Raw genomic sequence first — 13,656 nt, 5'->3', positions numbered from 1 at the left:
GCGCATCGACTTCATCCGTTTTAATGCTATGTATACGTATAGGATGGAGGAGTACGGTTATGTGGCATAGAAACAAACACACAATCCTGCACTCGATCGGTATCTCTCAGTGACGACGAGAAAAAAAAGGCATGGAAATGTGTTGCCTGGTATGGTACGTATTGAATTACACACGTGGTCCACATAGTGTGGGTCCGCGTCAGTTCTGCGGCCCCCTAAACAAGTGGCACTTTATGCAGTAAGAGAGACTAATGAACCTGAGTTTTCGTCTGTATACGGCCCATCGTAAATGGACACCATTTTGAAAACCTCGTCTAACATTTGGAGGCAACGCCCACACCACGCTCTGGCACAGGCCCACAGTGCCACACGAGGCTACTGGTTACTAGTAGAGGAGTAGAAGCAAAGCAGCAACGGGACCATCCGTGTCCGAGGCGTGAAGGGAATTTGACGAAGCGAGCGCCGAATCAACCACCCAGTGACAGAAGAACGATATCATGAGGTGTGTCGTCGGCTCACCCAACTCCGAGATCGGAGGTCCCTCCCGACCCAAAGCCGCAAGCAAACGAAACGCCGATGCCGTCACGAACAGCATCGCTCTCGCTTGACGCTTGGGTCGCCCCAGTGGCCCAGTCCCCTCTTCCCTACTTTACTTGCCCGGTTGCCAGAATCTCATCAAGTTCCCCGTCCATCTCCTCCGCGGCTCGCCCTCCTCCGCCCCCGCCTGCTCCCCTCCATCGCCCCACAAATCGCTTCTCTTTCCCGAACCTTATTTAAACCCGGAACGGCAGCGTCCAAAACGAAAAGATCCTCCTCCTGTCCTGTCCTGCCTCTCATCGCGCACGGCAGGCTGCACCTGCCGCCGCATAGTAGCCAGCCAATCTCGCTTAAACAAAACCCATCCAAATTTAAGCATTCCTAGCCCGAAAAAGGGGGCACAGCCGAAAGTGAAGGAAGGCAGCAGGTGCACCTGCGCCGTCGTCGCAAGTTTCGCTTCGCTTCGCTTCGCTCCGCACACGCGCCTTCCTCGTCGTCAATCCGTCCGTCCACCCACCCACCCACCTACTTCGCCGAGTGCACGCCCCGGGGCTCCGGCGACGTACGCTGGGGGAGAGGAGATGAGATAAAGACGAGGCGCGGGCGGGCATGAGGTGCAAGAGGCACCCGAACCAGGCCGGCGGCGGCGTGTGCGCCACGTGCCTCCGCGACCGCCTGCTCGCGCTCGAGGCCGCGCAGAGCGGCGACGCGTCCCCGCCGGGGCCCGCGCAGGCGCAGGCGCCCGAGCCCCCGCCGGCGTTCCCGAGGTCGGTATCGCCGTACGTGTCCCGCAGGAAGTCGGACACGTCGGGCGGCGCGCTCAGGCACCACCCGAGCCTGCTCTTCTTCCGGACGCCGCAGGTAGGCCCCGCCTACGGAGGCGGCGGCGGCGGCGGCGCGCTGGAGGAACCCCACATAGGCTACGGCTACGGGTACGGGCACGAGAAGCGGCGCGCGGGCAAGTTCTCCGTGCTCGCCACGCTCTTCGGCCGCCACCACCACCACCGTAGACCAGAAGCGAGGCACCAGGAGCGGAAGAAGCATTCTTGGCTCGCCGGCATCATGCCGCGCCGCCGCCGCAGCAAGGGGCAGGTGCCGGCCTCGGCCACCTCGCCACAGTCGGCCCCGCCGAGGCGCTCCTGCCGCGCGGTCAGCAACCGGGGGCTCTCGCCGGAGCGGGACGGCGACGGCGACGACGACGAGAGCAGCTCGCCCGCCGCGTGGCGGCCGTCCCCGTCCCCCATGCGGCGGACCACCTGCCGGCGCCGCCAGACGAGCGGCAGCATGCCGTCGGGCTTCGCCGTCTGCCTCAGCCCGCTCGTGCGGCCCATCCCGGGGCGCCGGCCCGTGCAGCCGCCGGACCCGGGAGCATTCTCCAGCGAGCTCCGGCCGCCGCCGCCGCCGCCGCTCCACAGCAGCCTCTCGTCCGCCTCCGTCACGCGCTGTCGCTCCAGGAAGCTCGCCGACGGTGGCCGCTTCCGGTGATCTTCCCCACGGCTTTTCGTTCCATGGTTAATAACACCATCCTAATCCAGGTTACAATCTCTTTTTTCTTTTGGATTTGTTGCATTTTGTCTATCCCGTGAGGAAAAGAGTCTGTAAAAGATTGGCGCACCCAAACCAAGTCCAAACCACCCCGTTGACATTATACTGCTGCTGCGTAGGTTGCTTGTTGTCGGCCCAACATTTTCTGGCATTGTACTAATTGACTACACATGTTTGTACAGCTCTCGATTTTTTTTCCTTCTCTTCCTTTTTAAATTTCTGCAAAAAAAAAAACTGTACTATTGTAACCCATGATTCTTTTTTTTTTCAATGATGTCCGGATTTACCAAGAAAGATTAGGATTAATGGTGTCTAGGGTACAGGTTCCACGTACAGAAATTAAGTGCTGGAGATGGAGGATAGAGAGAGAGAGAGAGCATTCACACTACAGAGACTGGTAGAAAGATGTTTCATGATCGTTTTTTTTTTTTGGTGTGTGTGTGTGTCTGTTTCTGAATGAAAGAGTGAGTCCTGGACATATTCTATGGCCGATGGAAAACGAGAGGTGCATGAGTTTGTACTACTACAAGGGGAGCATATTTTGAATTGAATTCCGTTTGGTGAGAGGATTCACGTGGCGGCAGGCAGCACAGCAGCAGCAGCAGCGTATTGATGGTGGATGGATGGACGCCCAGTCCCTTCATTACTCTTTTTTGCTGGTACACCACCAAACCATTCTACTATTTAATTAATGTCGTATTGGAGCCGCTGCAGTTCAGTTCCACTGGCCATCTGTACAGGAAACTCGCAAGCTGCAGGAGTACAATTTTGTCGAAATACTTACGCCGCCGCTAATGGCTGACAGCAATTAGGAGGAGACTGCCGGGCCTCTCTCTTTTTTAGTGACCTCCGGGCTGCAGTCCACGATGTGAAACATGTGATGATGATGATGGGGATGTTTGTAATCGTGTGGGTATCAGCGTGTGTGATGAGTGATGACGATGTGTGAGCGTACACATTGGTGGCGCCTTGTGCCGTGTCTCTACGTACGCTCTTTAGATGCCGTTGTCTAAAGCTAAGCTTGCTTGCACTTGCACCTGATGCCATCGCCGCATCATCAAAGCACCGCTACTGATCACTAGTACTACTAATTCTAGGAATTAACATGACTAATTCTGATTAATTGGCCGGGGTTTCTGATATCTCTAGGAATTTCTACGTGCTCGTGGCGTCCTCATTAAGGGTGGAGAGTCAACCTCTGCTGGATCGATAATTTGGTCCCAGCAGAGTCCATCATCCGATCAAAGGCACACAACGCATGATACAAAACGTTCATATATATATATATATATATATATATATATATATATATATATATATATATATATATATATATATATATATATATATATATATATATATTGCTTTGGACAGAGAGAAACTGAAGCACCTACGTACGTACGAACCCCCAGCTCGATCGACAGAGAAAAAAAGGCAGGCAGACCATGAAGGACGTACGACCGATGAGTAACAATAATAATACTAATTAACAGGCGTGAAAACAGAAAACTCCGCAGATGCATGGAGCAGGCAATCATGTCTGCCGGACCGACCGGGGAGATTTGCCAGACAGACAGACTGCCATGCCATGCCACTCGCGGACGGAGCTCTCGTTTTGCCTTCGAGGTCACGCTTAATGCCGGCGGTACCTTTCGCGGGGACAACGGCCCAGCTAGCCGTGTGACGGATGACGGACGTGAACGGGGACACCCACCCTGCGCTGCTGGTGGTGGTGGTTGGTGGAGTGGAGGCGGTGATGGGGCGACGGCGAGGCGATGAGCCGATGATGATGGCAAGGGCTCGTGCCTCAGGGGGACAGGATCAGGCAGGCACTCGGCTAAGGTCTCTAGCTTCTCGACCTCCCGTTGCGCCTTTTCGCCCTTTCCATGCAGGAGTGGTGGTGGGATCCGGCAGGTGGCGCTGCGCCTCGTTGCATGAGATCCACTTGGTGTGGTGGTGCTGGATCGCGTCGCTGCTCTTTTTTTTTTTGTGCCGTTTTAAGTACCTTTGCGCCCAAGGATTTGATTACTAGTTGCGCACGGGGAGGGGGGGAGTGCTTCCTTCCTCGCAACAAACTTGCGTCCAGAACTTGGGCTCCACCCGCCAGCAATTCGTCCGGTGGCGAGCGTTGCTTCGTGCATGCATCAGGGCCCGTTCGGTTGACACGGAACGGAAGGTCGGAACTGTTCTTGACCAGATTATTTTTTTAATTTATATAAGTTTTGATCTATAGAAATAATTTTTGGTGCATTCATGTAGAAACGAACGGGCCCTCAATCTTTTCGGAACCACGTCTGGTGGGAGTGGAATGTTTCTCACTCGGGTATGTAAACATTTTTATAGAGTTGACGTGTCAACGCCAGCGGAGGTCAAGCTGATGACTCGGTCGAATGACGAGTCGAGCTACCCAGCTACCCAAGGCACTTAAATGAAGGCCATTTAGGACCATCCGTGCTAGCTAGTCATGTGCGCCTTAGTTTTAACCGACGCGTGGCGTGCACAGCAGGAATGGTCCAGGTCAATCAGAGGGCTGACCGGCACGGCGTACAGTACGTGTTAATGCTGCTAATGCATAGTAGGGTGGAAACGACCTCGCTGTGGCTCTATCGAGTAACGAGGTTAGATAGACCCATGAACGCTATATACTGATGCTACAACACACTGTCACACGATCACGTCAAATGTTGGCATATGGCTCCTTGCCTGCGAAATTAACCTGGCACCACCTTCGATAGATCACATCAGTACTGTCATTCAAATGAATCAACCAATTGACAAAGTCAGCACTAGAGATGGCAACGGGTACAAACCCGCTAGGTTTTGCTATCTCAAACCTGTACCCGTGCAAAATATTTACGCCCATTAAAAAACCCGTACCCATGACGGGTTTGAAATTTTGCCCAAACCCGTACCCATCGGGTTAGCGGGTACCCACGGGTTACCCCGTGGGTTTTATCTCCAATATGCTTATTCTTTTTATAATCAATAAGTATCGCAATGATTAATAAGATAATGGTATAAAATTTATGTAATGAACAACGAGTTCATGATTTGGTATAAAATATTAGTAAAGAGAATTAAATACAAATAATAAGTTGTATAATTAAGTTACCTTTCACTAAGTTATACATCCACCACATATATAACACTAGTAATAACTATAATAGCAAGCAAGCAACACTCTCACCAACTACTTATACATTCACTATTTGATAAAAATTAGAAAGTAAATAGGTAGATAACAAGTTTGTTGTTTGTTTATAAAATAAAATGACAATATGCACTAGGTTTGGTCGGGTTTAAAAAACCCACGGGTTCACGGGTTTGGGTACTATAGGAGCAAACCCGTACCCATGAACCCGTCGGGTATACATTTATGCCCATTAACAAACCCATGGGTATGAAAATTGATCCAAACTCATACTCTAATGGGGTAAAACCCCATCAGGTTTTGGGTTTCGGATACCCATTGTCATCTCTAGTCAGCACGTACAAGAATAATCCTGTGCAATCCCGCCATGGCCGCTGTCAGCTTCGACGACGACGCCGCGACCGCGGGCGCGCCTCCGCGTCGTTGCCACGGCTCCAGCTAGCGCGTGTTGAGTCCACCGGCGCACCGCTGAGGCCCTCGCCATGGCGTTTCACCTACGATGCAGCAACGTCCCAGCAAGTGGCAACGGAGTAGAACGAAATGACATCATCCCTGCTGCTGCTCTGTTGAACAGAATGGACCAGGAACTTGAGTATTGGTCTTGTTGAGCACTAAATTGAAAGCATTGACGGTCCGCGGTCCGGACGGTCCGCGCAAGCGCAGAATAGATTAGGGTTCCGAGTTTCTTTCTATGTTTGTTGGCGAGAATCTCGGGATAAGCTTGAAATTTTGTTAGCCTCTCTCCTCTATAAAAGCAGAAGAATACGGTCGATTTAAGGAATCAATCAAATCCTCAATCAATACAATTTACATTTATTCTTAGAAGTAGTTCTAGTCTAGTTCTATGTTAGTCTTCCAATCCCCAAATTCTTCACTTCTCTTCGACTCTACGTCGATTAGAAAAGTCTAGGTCGGTCTGTCGAGCCTAGACATCTCCTAGGATCTCTCCTCCCCGACGGGGTCCCTCCCGGAAGCGAGATCCAGGCGCCGCCGGCGATGTTCTGCCACCCCTGCGCACGCGCGGACCATCCGGCCTCAGGGCGCGGACCGTTCGGCCGTCAGGCAGGAAACCCTAGTCTCGCGCCAAGCCGCGGACCGTCCGCCCTTGTGCAGAGAGCACCGTCACGGTTCGTGTTGAGTAATTGACGCCCGAAAAAGATGTCAACAGGTCTCCCCATTTGATATCCGTGTGTGAGCCTGGTAAAGACCTTATTCAGAACCATCTGACATTCTGCATATACAATCATGCAGCATTTCTTCCTGAGCACCATTGGCCTCTCGGTTTTCCGCTGCAACGGGCATCTTCATGCTTAATTCTAAGAAAATGTCCAAGTCCACAGGGAACCTCCTAAAACTCTTGAAGATACCATAAAAAAAACACTCTTCTCATGCCACTAGATTTGCCCTTGCCGATGCTGGCGATGGTGTGGATGATGCAATCTGTCACCGAAACCGCAAATTCTACTGTCATGAGGCTCTACAAAAGAAATTTCGTGGATGGAAGAGGTTACTGCTGCTGAGTCTAAATTAAGAGCTGGGACACCAACTACTACCATGTTTGGTTTGATGAATGAGATAGTCTATTACTTTTTCGCTTTTTACTTTTTTTAGTTTATAAAATAGAATGAGTTGATCCATCACCATTCCATTATCTATAGTGTAATGTTTAGTAACAATACGAGGAATGACTTCACTTCACCAAATTTATAGAATGGACTCATGATACATCACCTCATCTAGAATGGATTGATTTTTCAAACCAAACACCCCCTACATGTGCTGACCGTGTGTTTGCAAACGAGATAGAACATTGCAATCAAGGAAACTGAGAAGAGCTACAGTGCTTTCATGTGCAGAGACGCCCTCAAGTATGGGTTCTATGGCCTCCAGTTGGCGAGAGAGATGAGTAAAGGCAGGCTCCTCTTGTGGCGCAAACCGTGATCTACTGTGGCGATTTATGGATGTCCAAACCAGGCTCATTACCCCGATCTGCCCACACTATGCTGAGCACGCGTTCATGAGTAGAGAAGGCTTTTTGCAGTAAAAGCTGGCTGGCCAGTCACAGGCGCCCCAGATCCGACGCTGAGAATTGCAAATAAATACTACTTGCAGGATTCCATAGTTTTGATGAGGAAGCTGCTTCAGAAAGAGCCCAGTTCCAAGAAGCCTGCTGCACCAGCACCTCCAACCGAAGAAAACAAGACGAGCATTGGCCTTGTATATGTGAACGAGCACTACTCTGGCTGGAAAAGGCAGTGCAGTGCTTGAGGGTGCTGCAGTCCAAGTTTGACAGCCAAAGTCGCTGTTTCGCACCTGATCAGGAAATAGCAGAAGCTCTGAAGAGGTGTCCTATCGGGCAGGAAATGAACTTCACAAGCTGTGTATGCCCTTCATCAAGCTGAAGAAGGATGGTGCAAGAGATGTTGGTCCTCAGGCACTGGACTTGAAGCTTCCGTTCGGTGAGATGGCATTACATCATCATTCCGTTCCGGTGTATTCGTTACTATGATTCGGCTAGCTCCAGCAAGAGACCCTAAAGGATTCTGTACCCTAAATATAGAGGATCAAATGATTCTCTATGCTCTCCAGCAGCTTCCTCTAAACGGTCCTCTAAATTTAGAGGACGCTGCTGGATTCTCTATATAGAGAGAGAGAGTTTCTCTAAACGGTCCTCTATCCATTTGAATACTTTAAATAACCGGTTTAGCAAAACTAAAATATATACAATACATTCGAGAGTATAACAAATACGTATGTACAAAAAATAAAAATAAAAAATGTCTCTAATATAGATATTTGAGTATAGAGGACGTGATTTAGAGAACGTTGTTGGAGAGAAAGGAGATATAGAGGATAAAATCTTTTAGAGTATACTGTAAAAGACGGATATAGAGAATGAATATAAAGGACGTTGCTGGAGACAGCCTTAGACTGCAGAAATGGAGGCGAAAGCTCATGATGATTGCATTTCGAGTATTACAATCTTTGAAGCAATGTCTTCCTGAACAAGATACAGTTCCTTCTTCATTGCTTGTTAGCCGTCCATCTGTCATCCTCATGGTCACTTGGATACACAGTACTACCTCCACCCTTTTTAATTTGACGCTAAATAGTGCAAAACTGAACTACAAAACATCGAATAAGAAAAATGGAGGGAGTACTTGTTATCTACTTTCACAGCATGTCGTACTACTACAATGTACGCACATCTGTGCAATAGAAATAATTGCATACATGTTGATGTGTCGATGTAAATAATGCGTATGAGATGGTTCTAGCCGTAGAGAAAAATATACATGGCACTAAAAGTTAACAATGCAGCTAGTTAATCTGTTGCACAGACAACGAATCATATTAACTTCTTATGTAAAAAAAGGCATAGATAATTTCAGAGCAAGTTAAACCTGAAGCATTGAGTCAAGCTGTACCTCTGTAAACTGAGAAGAGAAGAATAACGAACTTGTCTTATGCTCTTATCCGAAGGCCCTCGCCGAGCCTGCAAGTGTATTCCCTCACCAGAAAGGACAGCCAGAAAAATAAATAGACCTAATGTGCCTAAGGTTTTTATTATGCTGTATTGAACGGAGGCCACTTGTGCAGGTTCGTTTGTAGACTAGAATCACATACATATATGTCAACGAGACACCGAGACAGGTAGGCATCACGCAACAAGTAAAGAGAGATGAGAACCAAGAAGGCAGTAGCAGCGACAAGGAGATCAGAACTTTTTTTTAAGGCACCATCGGTGTGAAGTGCAATTAGCAAATCAAAGGATAAATCACTTAGTACTGGGTCCCACCTGTGTGAAGTGCAACTAGCAAATCAAAAGAAAAGAATAAATCACGTAGTACTGGGTGTGGTCTGTGCTGCTACTTTTATCCCTGAATTACTGATCCCTTGCGCAATTACGAAATGGTCGAGGGATGACAGTACGCTTCGAGCTCGTATTCATAACCAATTGGAAGTAAAAGGTTGTTCCGTAGCAGCTGCATTCCGCAAGGCCAATCAACCATGGAGAATGGACATGCAACATCTGTGGTTTGGTGTTAGATTACAGAAGGTATGCATAAGGAAACAAAGCCAGATTAGCTGAGGCGTTATAACAAGGAAAGCCAAGCAACTGAATAAGATCGAGCCTCGCCTATCAAATTTGGAGTGAAGAACACTAAGAAAATGTGGTACACAAAAAACCTTTACTAACTGTCACTCAGTTATCAAAACCAAACCACGCAGGGCTTTCACCAAGAAGCTCGCATGCAAAAGTTAATGGACCTATACTGCATTTAATTCATAGTAGAATAAGCAGGATCAGCATGCACACCACCTAGAAATACTATATGTCAAACCATAGAATCACAAATCACAGTTAATAGCAAAAAAAAAAAAACAAAACAAAGGCAAGAAAATATTTAAGGCAATTAGAAATCTAGAGAGCATGCCTCTGGAAATGCTAATCTTTTTATTTTAAAGGACAACACAACCGTACATCGGTACATATGATGATATGACAATACTAACAGAAGTATATACCTATGAATTGTGTAAACCTGAGATTCTCAACTGAGCTCCTTTTGGATACAATAAGTCAATAACTAGTACCTCCTCAATACCAGCAACTTAAAGTGGTATAGGAGCCACAAAGACCAATGTAACAGGCCAACAAGCGCTTAGGAATTCTCCTCCACACTGACTGAAGTCTTCCTAGCCTTCTTGTCACTGACATATAATTGATATCCATATGAAACGAATCCCCAGATGGCCATCAACATAGCAATAATCTTCACTCCATCCATCTTGTCGTGGAAGAAAATCACAGCAAAAATCGGAATGATGGGTAGAGCCAGTGTGCTTATCACATTTGAAAAGAGTGATGACACAACAAAGATCAAACCCACCACTCCTACGGAAGCTATCTGCCAAGATACAGCAGTCCATAGAAGTGTCATCACATAGGACACCCTCCCTGAGCTGAAGGCATGCATCTCTCCCTCTAAAGTCTTCCACTCGCCGCTTGCAAATAAACCGATAAGAGAAGCTACTGTTGCCACTAGTGCTGTATATATCTGCATATTCAACACGACTGAGAAAGTTTCCTTCTTAATAACCTTCTCGAATGCGACTTGCATTAGAGAGAGAATTAGTGAGTATGTGGCCGAGGCTCCTAGGGTCAATGCGAAACCCAATATGTACTTCCCACGCGATAAACCATTGGTACCCTGAGAATCTTCGTCAACTCCAAGAAGCGCAGCGGAAAAGGTAAGGAGAATTACTGAGTTGAAAATGAATGGGGTGAACTTTTGAGCATTTAGGACATATGAGAAGACAGCATTGAAGGCCAGCTGACTAGCGCAAATGAGCGAATATGTTGATACAGGAAGGTACAACAGGCCATAGGAATACATCAAGTCATCGGCAGCAATGATGAGGCCCAAGACAACATATATAAGAGTAATTTTGGTGACAGAAGTCTCAGGGTTACTGGTGGTTGTTTGTGTAGAAGGCGATTTTGAACGGAACAGATATAGGGCGACGAACAGCACTGGAAAGCCAGCGGTTTGGACAAATGTGGACATCCACTTGCTATTTCCACCTTGGTTGTAGTAGAACCTGCCAAGGAGTGTCGATGCTGTCTGACCAGCAACGAGGAAGAAAATGTTCAGAGTTACCATCAGCCACCAATGCCAATGCTTGGTATGAGAGTTTTGAGGAGCTGTTTCGTTGGTAGATGAGGTTTCAGGTTTGGATGATCCTGCAAACAACATACAGAAGGCATTATGAACAGGTCATCCGGAACTATAAATGCTAAGCACTCAGGGTAACAGGAGACCCCCAAACTGAAACGCTGGTTTCTTAGACCAAGTGAAATCCAGCTTGGGTACTTTTCCTGACGAACAGGGCACAAACCCACAGTGCTCTAAAATTACCGCACACAAGAAATTGTCCACGGTATATCTATGACTTTTTCTGGAGAAAAAAAAAAGAAGAAGCAGCGCTGCTCCCCTAAAGCTCACATCATTATTCCCAAACAAGAAAAAGATAATACAGGCCTGGCCTGGCCATTGAAGTGCATAAAGTAAGGTTCCCTACACATCCTCATGAAATGTTTCAGATACTTGGAGTCGTAATTAACAGCTGAACCAACCCTATCGGACGACCAACCGAACATTCACTCAGTGTCAATGGCCAGTAACTGAAAACGCACGCACGAGCACATGGCACAGATGCAGCAATCACAAGACAGCCGTGACTCGTGAGCGCGCGCACTGAAGAAGGGAGATGACCCCAACCCCAATCCCGTACACGAACCAAAAACCCACTGACCCACCGGTACGCCACACACCAGAAGGTAATTCATCGAACACCTCTCGCGCTTGAGCGTTCCAACGACGTACCGCCGCTGACATAACCCGAGAAAAAAGAACATGTGTCGGGGACTCGGGGCTACCCACGCACTGCAGAGCAAATCCAATCTACGACAGTCCTTCCCGCGCTCCTCTCATCGCATCCTCAACGACGACCCGACATAGTTCACACTGTCCGTCGGAGAGAGAGAGAACGAGCGGAGGACTGACACTGACCTGCGATCTGCACGTGGACCTCGTCCTCCCTGTTGCCGCCTCCGCTCCCGCCGCTGCCGTCGTCGCCGGCCATGCCGCTCCCCGCGCGCGATCCGATGCGAGTGGGCTGTGCTGCGGAGGACGCGGCGAGTGAGGAGGAGGCGAAGAGAGGCGCGAGCGGTCAGCGACTCAGCGTGGGAGCGCCGCACGGGGGGGGTGGAAGGTTGGAAAAGCTGCGCACCTGCCTGGCTTCCTTCGCGTAGGAAGTAGGAACACGAGGGAGAAGTCCAGGGCACCGCTCTTTTTGGATGGACGTGGACCCTTGTAGATGGCACCGCGGGCGCAGCCTTTCCGCGTCGCTGTCGTGTCTGACCAAGGCCGGACGCCCTTTCTGATTCGCCCGCTCGCGGTCGCAACTTATTTTTCCTGCGTGCGGCCAGCGGTGCGGGGCCTTGACGGTGACGGATTGGTTTGTTTTCGGCAGTATGCCGGAGTTGACCATCCAAACCCGACTCCGGCCTTCTCCAAAAAAAAAACACCGAAAAAAGGTGCTTGTCGATGATGTGTTGGAGGAGAGCTGCTAGCGTTGTCACACGATTCTGCTGCTTAGCGCTCTGATCGGGTATTTAGAAGATCATGTATGTATATGATAGGTGGCGGTCCTGGGATTTTAGGGGTTCAGGACAAAATTTAAAATAGGACTATTCTAATTCTTTATATACATAAATATTATCAATATAAACACTTAAGATAGATCAAAAATATCTATATCAAGCAATAAGTAAATAAAAAGATACATATTATAATATTACTTTAAAATTTCCTTCTAACATGTTTAGATAAGATCGGATTATGAAAACATCGTAGCCATAAATTCTTTAGTATTTTGTTGCTAAACTATTATATCATACATTGATAGTCTAACTACTGAATTTATATTTAGCATTAAGCCTCTATAGATCTGGGGCCTAGGGCGGCCGTCGGTCTGCCTTAGCCCAAGGTCGTCGATGAATATGATATATGGTTATAGATGGCCAAATGAGCCGTGCCTAACGGACCGGCCTGAAACACGACCCGTTTAATAGTGCCGGGCCCGGCCCGGCACGAGAACCGTGACGTGCTTGGGCCGCTGTCTTGGCCCGCAGTGCCGGCCTGGCCGGCACGATTATATATTTTTTATTTTATAAAACATAGTATATATATTTACATTTTATATTAGCTATTTACAACAAATGCTCACGAGTTATATTGGTTAGTGTCCTTCAGTTAGGCGGGAGAACGTGACCAGTTAAACGGCCTGGCCCGGCACGCCGTGCCTGGGCCACGGCTACGGCACGGGGCCGGCCGGGCACGGCCCGATTAACCGTCGGGCCTGACGGGCCCGGGCCGGGCCGCCCGTTTGGGCACCTCTATATATGGTTGTACAAAACACTACTCACTCCGTTTCATTTTAGTTGTCGCTGGACAGTGCAAAATTGAACTATTCAACGACAAATAAAAATAAACGGAGGGAGTATTATACAGTGTAGATAAAATAGATGGTAGGGAATAAGATACGAGAGCCGCTGAATAGCCTAATGCTACATGCCTGTACAATCCGATCTCTACGGTGCAGGACTGCGGGTGCGGCGGGAGACGCTGGTCTTTTTTCTGCAGCCAAAGCGCGCCGCGACCGCGAGGCCAAGAAAATAACGTGAAACCGGAACAGGATGCTGCGCTTGTTGTCGTCGGGCACGGGAATGCGATTCCGCAAAGCCAGAGATGGCCAGGCTAGCGGCGCCGGTGCTTTGTACATACAGTATACATGGTTGCGTGATTTTTTTTTCTCCGTTGGATGGATGCTCGCAGCTCCTGACCGCACGTCGG

The 13,656-nt window shown here is 48.7% G+C and overlaps 2 protein-coding genes across 4 annotated transcripts; one reads left to right on the top strand and one right to left on the bottom strand.

Moving 5' to 3' along the window:
* The first annotated feature begins 251 nt into the window (after window positions 1–251).
* Window positions 252–3,112, top strand: LOC100284963 (uncharacterized). The gene has a single exon (XM_035967367.1). The coding sequence runs from the start codon at window positions 1,147–1,149 to the stop codon at window positions 2,020–2,022; it is 876 nt and encodes a 291-aa protein (XP_035823260.1). The 5' UTR covers window positions 252–1,146; the 3' UTR covers window positions 2,023–3,112.
* A 6,548-nt stretch (window positions 3,113–9,660) lies between these two features.
* Window positions 9,661–12,317, bottom strand: LOC100502445 (uncharacterized). Of its 3 annotated transcripts, none has more exons than XM_035967085.1 (3): window positions 12,032–12,079; window positions 11,812–11,922; window positions 9,661–10,982 (listed from the first exon to the last, which is right to left on the bottom strand). In XM_035967085.1, exons 2-3 carry the CDS (start codon window positions 11,882–11,884, stop codon window positions 9,901–9,903), a joined length of 1,155 nt encoding a protein of 384 aa, XP_035822978.1. In that variant the 5' UTR covers window positions 11,885–11,922; window positions 12,032–12,079; the 3' UTR covers window positions 9,661–9,900. The 3 variants fall into 3 exon arrangements, with proteins under 3 accessions (XP_035822978.1, NP_001183852.2, NP_001310891.1); NM_001196923.2 differs by having other exon boundaries at window positions 9,677–10,982; window positions 11,812–11,917; window positions 12,032–12,317; NM_001323962.1 differs by having other exon boundaries at window positions 9,677–10,982; window positions 11,812–12,033.
* Between the last annotated feature and the right edge of the window lie 1,339 nt (window positions 12,318–13,656).

This window comes from Zea mays, chromosome 4 (genome assembly GCF_902167145.1).
Source record: "Zea mays cultivar B73 chromosome 4, Zm-B73-REFERENCE-NAM-5.0, whole genome shotgun sequence".
NCBI classification, from domain to species: Eukaryota; Viridiplantae; Streptophyta; class Magnoliopsida; order Poales; family Poaceae; genus Zea; species Zea mays.
This window is presented reverse-complemented; position numbering and strand designations above follow the sequence as displayed.